This window comes from Manis pentadactyla, chromosome 7 (genome assembly GCF_030020395.1).
Source record: "Manis pentadactyla isolate mManPen7 chromosome 7, mManPen7.hap1, whole genome shotgun sequence".
Lineage (NCBI taxonomy): Eukaryota > Metazoa > Chordata > Mammalia > Pholidota > Manidae > Manis > Manis pentadactyla.
Genome location: NC_080025.1, coordinates 137,373,793 through 137,385,211, shown reverse-complemented (window position 1 = coordinate 137,385,211; position 11,419 = coordinate 137,373,793). Strand labels below are relative to the sequence as shown.

The window sequence follows — 11,419 nt, the reverse complement described above, 5'->3', positions numbered from 1 at the left end:
CCAGGGCTCTATGCAGATTGTGGATGGCGGACTTGCTGCATGTGGATGCAGCGGATGGAATCTCAGCGCTCCACAGGCCACTGCGAGAAGAAAGCTGGGTAGGAATCCTGGAGCCTTGTCCTTTTACGGTCTTGCAGAATCCAGTATGAACCTGCCAGAAGCTGAGCTCCTGCACTACAGGCGGTGAAAAAGAGAGAAACCAAACAAGGGGAAAGTAGAGTTATCTCCTAAACTAAGGAAAAAGGCAGAGGAATGACTTTGAAAGGCTGGAGGGATGAAGGCTTTAATGTTCACATGCTAAGTTTCAAGGGGCCTAGAGGAAATGCAAACAGCAGTTTCCAGGAGGCAGTTGTGTATGTGGGATGGGAGGTCCGGTTAGAGACAACAATTTGAAACTCGTACACAGGTGGTAGTCCCCAGGGCCAACCTCCAGAAAATATGCTGACTTTAACATCTTTTCCTAGATGGTGATCCTGCTTTTCTGTTCTTAGCCCTCACACTTCCAAACCAGGCCCCAAGCTCCCTTCTTGGCCTAAAATCTTTCCAAAAGACCCAGGAAAAATAACCTTGAAGTATATCTCTTTCTCAACTTTATGCCTGTTTTAATCCCACCCCACCATAGAAAACCTTCCACATCTCCATCCCGCCTTTGAACCCCAAGCATATTTATTTCATAGTGCAGCCCTGCTCCCTAGTGTACCTCTGTTTATTGTCAGGGTCAGCAAAGCATGTACCATTTCTGGTCTTTGTTTCACACTTCAGAGTATTTGCATGAGGGAATGAACAGTTGTCCAAGGTCCATGAATGCTGGTTGATTAGCTGAGCCTAAAGGATGTGGTTGAAAAGCTGTATATATCCAATAATAAGACCTAGATTCCACTTCTAGTCTTTCCAGTCATGTGTGTTGTTTAGAAAATTACTTAAATTCTGTTTTGGTTCTGCCACCTATAGATTAGGGGGGAAAATGACACCAGTCCCAGCCTTACCTCCTCTTCCAGGGTCATAGTAACATTGGAATGATAACGGGCTTTAAAAATCTTAAAGGGTGTCCCCTCCTGGCATGAGCCTGGAGCTCTGTCCTCACTGTATCTCTAAATAAAAGCCTCTCCCTGACTCTCCTACAAAAAAAAAAAAAAAACCTTAAAGGGTTACAGTGATAACAAGTAATTAATTTTACATTTCAGACTGACCTGGTAAAAACTCACCACTGATAATGTCTGTAAGGAACTTAGCTCAGTGCCTGGAATTCAGTAAGTGCTTGATGAATGTTAGCGGTTTGCGTTACTGCTCTTGTTGAAGTGTGCTCCCAATTATATGAGGATGACCTTAGCAGTCTATTACTGGCTGAGAAATATTTTCATTAGGTAAAAAACACTTAGACTCCTGCCTTCTGAATTGCCACCAACATACAGTAAATTCTAGATCTAATGTAATCTAGAATGTAAACCATTCCCCAACTGTCAAAATAACTGCTCAGAAGCTTTCCATTTCCACATTTCCTTAGCTCCAAGCCGTTGATCGGGACAACCAGCCCCAGCTGGTGGTAATGCCTAAGTGATGAAACAGTGATCACAGGGAAAGCTGAGGCCAGTGCAACAGAGATGGGAGGGGCTGAGGGAAAGCCTAAGTAACTACAGGGGCTTCAGAGTAAACCTGGGGCACTGTCTTCTGAGCTAAGGTAGGGAATCCAGTCCCCCACAGCCTCAGAAACTCCATGGGGGAGATAAGTCCCAAGCCTCGAGCTCCCCTCCCAACAGACGCTGGTTAGGCAGGAGGGCTTGTAGCCACAACAGACAGAGGGCCTGGATCCTGAAGTCTAAGGACCGAGGCTTCTTTTTCCTTCCCTGAAAGACTTCAGCAGAGACACAGTCCCCCCACCCCGCTCCACTGGAGCAGAGTGCCTCCGTCTGCCTGGAGCCCTCCACTTTCCCGTGGACTCCCAAAGCTTCTTTCCTGCCCCATTACGGGCCCCCATGCCTACCCACATTCACTGATTTTTCCAGGTGTTCCTGAGGAGAAGCCTGAGCTGCGAGTTCCATACTTTGTTCATCTTCTTCTGTATCTCACAGAGAAACTATGGGATGGACTCATAGAAATTGGACTTCTGTTAAGTTTGTCTTCTACTTGGGTGTCCTTGCTAGTACGTACCCATGTCCACCTACTCTGTCCCATAAGGCACAGGTTAACATAGGATGGGGTAAGGCGGGTTATGTGGAGGGTGCAAAAGAAGAGTCAGGAAAAACCGTCATGAGCAGAATTAGGGGTGTCCCTCCTTAGACCCCCTCCAAAGGCTCTTGGGATGGGCTGAGCCCACCCTTTCAGTGCTAAGCTACAAGCTATGGGGTGGGTTATGGTGCACACCTACTTTGGAGAATTCTCAAGAGTGAATTCCCCTTCCTGGTTCCAAATGTGGGCCTCATCACCCACTGGGCAAGTCTCAGTGTAGTCACAAGGATGGAGAACTCATTTTGATGTCCAATATCCCCGTTTCAAATGCTTAGGCTCAGAATGCATGGAATGGCGAATCTGAGAACAAAAAATCAAACATAAGGGCCGGGCCATGCCTCCTGCACTCCCTGACTTCCAGGAAGTGCATATGGCGGAAGTTACTGATGATGCATCTCCCACCCCTCTGACTACCTAGGTCATACCACATACAGCTGTGTGAGCTTGGACAAGTTACTCATCTATGCTTCAGTTTCTTCAGTCAGAATGGGGATAGTACTGCCTACATTAGAGAGATGCTGGGAAGATTAAATAAATCCATGTCAAGCACTTAGAACAAGAGTTTCTTGTTCCTTGGAAATATTCCACCCTTTTCCCCCTGGGGTCTCTAACTGTGACTACACGGAGAAGGGTGTGGTGAGGTACCGCCCAGGCTTGGGGAGAATAAAAGAGGTACTAGAGCAGCCCAGACAAGAACACTATTTTATTTTTGATACTACAATTAGTCTTCCTCCCCTTTCCTCTCTACTTTTTTAATAATTCAGTTATTAAAACATTCATGGTCATACTAGAAACTTTGGAAGTATTAAAAAGTAGGAAAAAATTAACATTTATAAGCAATCCTGCCTCTCATTCAACACATGCTAACACTTTGTTTGAATTTACTCCCAAACTTTATTTTTTTGCATTTAATTTATATTTTATTTTTAATTTTAATTTATACTTCTATTACATTGCATTTATATTTTTTGCTTTTTTTGTGTGTGTCTTATTTTTTTGTTTATTGTTTTTAGTCAATTGGATTACTGGATGAAATGTATGCTTTTATTATTATTTTTACCTTAAAGACAGGTTATCAACATTTCCTTTGCCATTTAATATTCTTTATAAAGACAATCTTAATATATATGATGTTCTACTTTTTAATTTCAATGTCCAACATTACTGTTTGGGCATCTATACTTCCAATGTTTAACTATTATAAACAGTGCTAAAAGGACCACACATTTATAATTTTTGTCTACATCTGATTATTCTTTAGAATGAAATCCTAGATTTGGAATTTTTAGGTCACAGGTGATGGACCATTTACAATTCCTGATGCCTATTTCTAACAATCTTTTCAAAAAGATTGAGTCAATTCACATTTCTACTTGCACGGAATAAGAGTCTCTCTTACTGTACTTTTTAGATTGAATATTATCAACATTTAAAAAGATATAAATATTAGAGAAAATGATACATCATTTTAATTTACATTTTATTAGAAAAAATGTCAAAGATTTCCACATTCCTGGACAGTCAATTATTTCTTTAAAATTGTCCATATTCCTTTTCAACTAGGAAATTGTTGATCATCTTATTTGTTCTAAGAATATCTCACATATTAACAATATTAATTACATTCACAGGGACATTCTTCTCTGCTCACTCATCTGTGCAGAAGGAAGACCATGCTCCCTATTTGGTATACCTCAAGTCTCACTTCAACCCCTGTGTGGGTGTCCTTATCAAAAACAACTGGGTGCTGGCCCCAGCTCACTGCTACTTACCGTGAGTGTTGGACACCCTCACCCCCTGAAGCAGCTACTATGCATTCTACATCAGTGGTTCTCAAATAGAGGCAGTTTCCCTCCAGGGTACATATGGCAAAGTCTGAAGATCGTCTTGGTTGTTACAAGGAGTGGGGCAGGGAGAGAGGGCTGCAATACTGGCATCTATCTAGTGAACAGAGGCCAGGGCAAGGATGCCGGTAAAGATCCTAATGCTGTTAAGGTCCCAGTACTGGCATTTGTCTAGTGAACAGAGGCCAGTCCCCACAACACAGAATTCCCCGGCCCCAGTGCCAATAGTGCCGCTGTGGAAGAACCCTGTTTCCAAGTCTCCCGGAAGTCTTTTCAAGTTTTTTACTGGCAATAAGAGTGTGTTTTTTCAGTTAAGGGACAAGCAGGTAACTGATGGAGCCCTCAAACTGGATTAAATTGAGAAGACTTTGTTAAAAGAGCTAATGACAATGGTATGGACAAGTTACAGGGAAAACACAAATACTCCCAGGATCAGTATTAGACAGGCACAGTTACTGCCCTAGTAACTAGTCACTATCCTGGATGGGAGAGACTGACTGAGGGGCAGGGGCAGAGGGCACTACATGGAGCTGTAACCTTCGGTCAAGAGGCACAGCCAATCTGTGGCAACCCTGCAGGAAGGGAGCTGGGGAAATAAGTACTCCAACCTCACCTACTTCCTCCAATTACTTTCTGGTGCTTTCTATTGGCCAAAGCCCAAGCAGAAGCTGGAGGACAAGAGGGCCTATTGATTTAGTTAATCCAGAGAGATCACCTTCCAAAGGTAGACAGCAGGAAGAAGTAGGGTCGTGAGTAGATCTGATGGAGCAAACAACAGGTACCCAATACTCAAGTCACCCATCTCTTTCCTCCATCAGAATGTAAACGCCCAACTAGATAGGCTGGAGCTGGAGTGAAAAGGAAAGGGGATTTCTATGCTGTCATAGTTTCTTCTCTACTGCATTAAAGGCACTACATGAACACACAGTGATTAAAAGCTCCAGCACTTACTGTATCACTGGTGAACTAATCCTATGTGCCTCCATTACTTCATCTGTAGGATGGGGATAAAAAATATAAAGCATTTGGCACAGTGCCTGGCAGGTGGTAACATTTGATATCTGCTTTGATGATGATGATAACAATGATGATGATGATGATGACAGTGATTACTTCCAACTCCTTCTCTCTCCAGAAATCTGAAAGTGATGCTGGGAAATTTCAGGGTCAGAGTCCGAGATGGGACAGAACAGACAATTAACCCCATCCAGATTATCCGTTACTGGAACTACAGTCATACCTCCCCCCAGGATGACCTCATGCTCATCAAGCTGGCTAAACCTGCCAACTACAGCCACAAAGTCCAGCCCCTTTCCCTCGCCACCAGCAGTGTCTGGCCAGGCACCATCTGTCTGCTTTCAGGTCTGGACTGGAGCCAAGACAACAGTGGTGAGTAGCTTCCCACAGCAGACTGGGATCATCAGTTACTTATGAAGAGGAGCACCCATGTCTGCATAGCTGAGAAGAGAGAAGAATGTATGGAGACAAAAGGAGACCCTCCCAGAGTCCAAAGCTCTTGCTTTCCCAGGGTGCCTAATGTCCCACTGCCTCTTGGGGCTTCAGCAGCTGAAGCCACCAGGCCCTCTGCCTGCACAGATCTGCACCATTCCTGACTGTCAGAGGCACAACTCACATTGAAGAGGCTGTCTCCTCCCTTTCTCACAAGCTCACTTTACATGGAAGGATACCTCTGAGAACTTGAGTCAGGCCACCCGTTATTCCTCCAAGACTGGACACAGGATAGAAAGAAAACTCTGCTTCTAAAGAAACATAAAGGCTCTTTTAGTGAAAAGCTGAAAGCTTTTCCTCTAAGATTGGGAACAAGACAAGGATGCTCACTCTCACCACTGTTATTCAGCATGGTACTAGAGGTCCTAGCCACAGCAATCATACAACACAAAGAGATAAAAGGCATCCAAATTGATAAGGAAAAAGTTAAACTGTCACTATCTGCAGATGACACAATATTATACATAGAAAACCCCAAAGACTCCACCATAAAACTAGTAGAACTAATAACTGAATTCAGCAAAGTTGCAGGATTGCAGAATTAATACACTTATATGTGGAATATAAAAACAAAGCAAAATGGAACAAAATATCAGTAGACTCATAGACACTAAGAAGTGACTAGTAGTTACCAAGGGGGAGGGGTTGGGGTGGGTGGGGGGAAGTGGGGGAAGGGGTTAAAGTGGAACAATAATTCACAATCACATTATAAGTTGATCACAGGGACCACTGAGCCACTGTGATATACATGTGAAACCAACATAAGATTGTAGATTAGTGACACTTTCATTTTTAAAAAGGAGATGAATAAATATGTTTGCAATTGTGTTATCCATTAAAAAAAAAGAAACATTAAGGTAATTTTTAAGTCCTCCAGATTAACTTTCATAACCTTACACATCATTTTCCCTTTTTCTTATAGCTTATTTTCTTCAGACATACATACAAAACACCTGTTGAAATAGAGGGTGGTGGTTGAAAGGACTAAATAACAACTGTGAACAGGAGGCTTTCTTTTATCCCTGTCTTCCCTCAGGCAGACACCCTGATTTAAGGCAGAACCTGGAGGCCCCTGTGATGTCTGATGAAGAATGCCAGAAAACTAAACAAGGGAAAAGCCACAGGAACTCCTTGTGTGTTAAGTTTGTGAAAATGCTCAGCCGAATTTTTGGGGTAATCTATTCATTTAGTATTTCGAGTATTAACTTTCATTTACTTTATGTATCCAGTTTACTATTTAATCATGATATTTTTAAAAAATAGAAAGTGCTCATCCTCTCATAATTTTTTGAGAATTTGAGAAGGCTTCAGTAAAGCCTCTGTTGTTTCTTCAGTAATAGGCTCTCCCTACAGACGTCTTATTCATTAAAGGGCATGATGCAGTAACCTGTGATTAATAACACTTTGCTAGGTTTATATTCTCATAGTTGCAAATGAAAATGGGCATTGCTTAAAAAAAGTTCAAACTTGCAAGGATGGTACAACATTCGAAAATCCATCAACATCATCCACCACATCAATAAAAAGAAGGACAAAAACCACATGACCATCTCCATAGATGCTGAAAAAGCATTCGACAAAATTCAACATCCATTCATGATAAAAACTCTCAACAAAATGGGCATAGAGGGCAAGTACCTCAACATAATACAGGCCATATATGATAAACCCATAGCTAACATCATACTGAACAGCGAGAGGCTGAAAGCTTTTCCTCTGAGATCAGGAACAAGACAGGGATGCCCACTCTCCCCACTGTTATTCAACGTAGTACTGGAGGTCCTAGCCACGGCAATCAGACAAAACAAAGAAATACAAGGAATCCAGATTGGTAAAGAAGAAGTGAAACTGTCACTATTTTCAGATGACATGATATTGTACATAAAAAACCCTAAAGACTCCACTCCAAAACTACTAGAACTAATATCGGAATTCAGCAAAGTTGCAGGATACAAAATTAACACACAGAAATCTGTGGCTTTCCTATACACTAACAATGAACTGATAGAAAGAGAAATCAGGAAAACAATTCCATACACAATAGCATCAAAAAGAATAAAATACCTAGGAATAAACCTAACCAAGGAAGTGAAACACCTATACCCTGAAAACTACAAGAAACTCTTAAGAGAAATTAAAGAGGACACTAACAAATGGAAGCTCATTCCGTGCTCCTGGCTAGGAAGAATTAATATCGTCAAAATGGCCATCCTGCCCAAAGCAATATACAGATTCGATGCAATCCCTATCAAATTACCAAAAGCATTCTTTAATGAACTGGAACAAATAGTTCAAAAATTCATATGGAAACACCAAAGACCCCAAATAGCCAAAGCAATCCTGAGAAGGAAGACTAAAGTGGGGTGGGGGGGAATCTTGCTCCCCAACTTCAAGCTCTACTACAAAGCCACAGTAATCAAGACAATTTGGTACTGGCACTGGCACAAGAACAGAGCCACAGACCAGTGGAACAGAATAGAGACTCCAAACATTAACCCAAACATATGTGGCCAATTAATATATGATGAAGGAGCCATGGACATACAATGGGGAAATGACAGTCTCTTCAACAGATGGTGCTGGCAGAACTGGACAGCTACATGTAAGAGAATGAAACTGGATCACTGTCTAACCCCATACACAAAAGTAAATTCGAAATGGATCAAAGACCTGAATGTAAGTCATGAAACCATAAAACTCTTAGAGAAAAACATAGGCAAAAATCTCATGGACATAAACATGAGTGACTTCTTCATGAACATATCTCCCCGGGCAAGGGAAACAAAAGCAAAAATAAACAACTGGGACTATATCAAGCTAAAAAGCTTCTGTACAGCAAAGGACACCATCAATAGAACAAAAAGGTATCCTACAGTATGGGAGAATATATTCATAAATGACAGATCCGATAAAGGACTGACATCCAAAATATATAAAGAGCTCATACACCTCAACAAACAAAAAGTAAATAATCCAATTAAAAAATGGGCAGAGGAGCTGAATAGACAGTTCTCTAAAGAAGAAATTCAGATGGCCAACAGACACATGAAAAGATGCTCCACATTGCTTGTCATCAGAGAAATGCAAATTAAAACCACAATGAGATATCACCTCACACCAGTAAGGATTGCCATCATCAAAAAGACGAACAACAACAAATGTTGGCAAAGTTGTGGAGAAAGGGGAACCTTCCTACACTGCTGGTGGGAATGTAAATTAGTTCAACCATTGTGGAAAGAAGTATGGAGGTTTCTCAAAATGCTCAAAATATAAATACCATTTGACCCAGGAATTCCACTTCTAGGAATTTACCCTAAGAATGCAGCACTCCAGTTTGAAAAAGACAGATGCACCCCTATGTTTATTACTGCACTATTTACAATAGCCAAGATATGGAAGCAACCTAAATGTCCATCAGTAGATGAATGGATAAAGAAGATGTGGTACATATACACAATGGAATATTACTCAGCCATAAGAAAAAAAAAGATCCTACCATTTGCAACAACATGGATGGAGCTAGAGGGTATTATGCTCAGTGAAATAAGCCAGGCAGAGAAAGACAAGTACCAAATGATTTCACTCACATGTGGAGTATAAGAACAAAGGAAAACTGAAGGAACAAAACAGCAGCAGAATCACAGAACCCAAGAATGGACTAATAGTTACCAAAGGGAAAGGGATGGGGAGGATGGGTGGGAAGGGAGGGACAAGGGTGGGGAAAAAGAAAGGGGACATTATGATTGGCATGTATAGTGTGTGGGGGGGGCACAGGGAGGGCTGTGCAACACAGAGAAGACAAGTAGTGATTTTACAGCATCTTACTACACTGATGGACAGTGACTGTGAAGGGGCATGTAGGGGGAACTTGGTGAAGGGGGAGCCTAGTAAACAATGTTCTTCATGTAATTGTAGATTAATGATACCAAAATAATAAATAAATAAATAAAAATGAATAAAACATGGGGGAATAAAAGTTCAAACTTTCACTGACTGAAACTGATTTCACCAGTTCAAATAAATGGGGTTTGACTCATTTTACATGTGAGTTCCAGAGAGGTTTTTCTCTTTCTCAAGATCATACAGGCTAGTTACAGCAAAGCTAGATAAACGTCTCAGGCTTCCTGTCTCCCGGTTCAGTGCTCTGTTCATGACCCAGCACACCACCTCAGGCAGGGCTCATCCAAGTCAGGGATCAGGGGGCTCCTGGAAGGAGCAGACCTGACCATCTCTCTCCCCTCCTCACATTCTCTGGCAGGAGGTGGCCGTTGCTACTGTCATCTGCAAGAACAAGCTCCAGGGGATCGAGGTCGGACACTTCATGGGCGGGGATGTGGGCATCTACACCGATGTTCACAAATATATATCCTGGATTGAGAGCGTCACTGAAGACAGATGAGACCCTACTACTCTTCTGCATGTCACCGGCTCTGCCACTGACTGTACAGGCCACTACCTTCCCCAACTCAAAATAAAATCTCTAAGCATAAATCTTTGGAGGCATCACACCAGTTGTCCACATTTTCTTGTTTGTGTTTCTGCCCATATCCCATAATGATGTGAAGAACCAAGAACGTGAGATGAGCACTTACTCCACTGTACTGGGGTTACACCCATTATCTCATTTAAGGCTCACACAAACCTTTGAGGTTAGCTTTTATCCCCCTTTACAAAGGGGAAAATTGAGACTAGAAGAGTTTATTTAATATTACCTGTAGCTAGTAGATCAGAGCCTAGAATGGAATCTCCCAAATGTCAGACTCCTGGTCCCATGCACTTAGCCTCAAAATTACAGGCGAGTCCATGGTATCACAACAGATGGTGGCTTCTATTTTCGTCCTACTTCTCTTACCATTCAAAGGGCTTGAACCTGAGATCCTGGGCATTGGAATAAGCTCTCCTAAGAATGGCCATGCTTCCTCTCCACATGCTGCAGGGAGGGAGCTAGTGGATGGGTAGGAAGCAAACAGCAGAACTTCAGGACAACAACCATAAATCAAGTCCCAACAGAGGCTTGGCAGCTCCAGAGCAGGGTGAAGAAGTCATCTAGAGCCAAGGAGAGTACAATCTAGGGGCAGTAATGGGTCAAGAGGCAGAGATGGTTGAGAGGTGGTGAAAGAAGAGAGGAAATTGGGCTTAGCCAGAGCCAGAGGATTAACAAGGTCAAGAAAGCAGGTATCAGTCCTCTGGTTGAGAGCTTGGTAACACTGGGACAGGGACCATGGGCTTAGACAGAATCGGGTAAGGGCCTCTGGAAAAAGCAAGGCAGGATATTTGCAGTCAGAGCAATGTAACTACATGCAAAGAAACCGCCTACCAAAACTCTGTGTTGAACATTAAGCTCTAGAGTCATTCTTCAGTGAGATCAGTTAATATTCCCCAGATAAAGAAGCGTAGCACATTTTTTATTATGCTAATCATTTGTAATCATGTGTAAGATTCACCTTAGCCCAGGCCTATGTGCTATCTTTCCTCCTTCAGATCTGATGAGGTGATTTTGCAAACTGGGCAACTAATTTAGCAGACCCAGCTGTAAACAACATAGTAACAGGCAGGAAGGATTCCACCTTAAAGATAAGATTGCATTTTAACACCCAGGAAGTTTAAGTAGTAAGATTCTTAATTTACTCTTTAGCAAACAGACAGTACCTCAGCCAACATTGGGGGCTGGGCAGGCAACCTTTTGATATGCTCCTAGACCAAGACGCCAGTATCCCAGGGAGAAATCAGAGCAGTAAATTTCTTGTATTAAGTTAATTTTTAATAGTCAGGGACCACTTAACAAGTCCATACCCCTAAGCCTTTTATCTGGTTCCCAAATATCCTCAACTGCCTATAAA

The 11,419-nt window shown here is 42.2% G+C and overlaps 1 protein-coding gene across 1 annotated transcript; it reads left to right on the top strand.

The window, feature by feature from the left end:
- The first annotated feature begins 23 nt into the window (after positions 1 to 23).
- PRSS37 (serine protease 37) lies at positions 24 to 10,058 on the top strand. The gene is made up of 6 exons (XM_036926221.1): positions 24 to 98; positions 2,004 to 2,058; positions 3,858 to 3,999; positions 5,206 to 5,459; positions 6,616 to 6,752; positions 9,838 to 10,058. The coding sequence occupies exons 1-6, from the start codon at positions 24 to 26 to the stop codon at positions 9,976 to 9,978; spliced, it is 804 nt and encodes a 267-aa protein (XP_036782116.1). The 3' UTR covers positions 9,979 to 10,058.
- Positions 10,059 to 11,419: the final 1,361 nt, after the last annotated feature.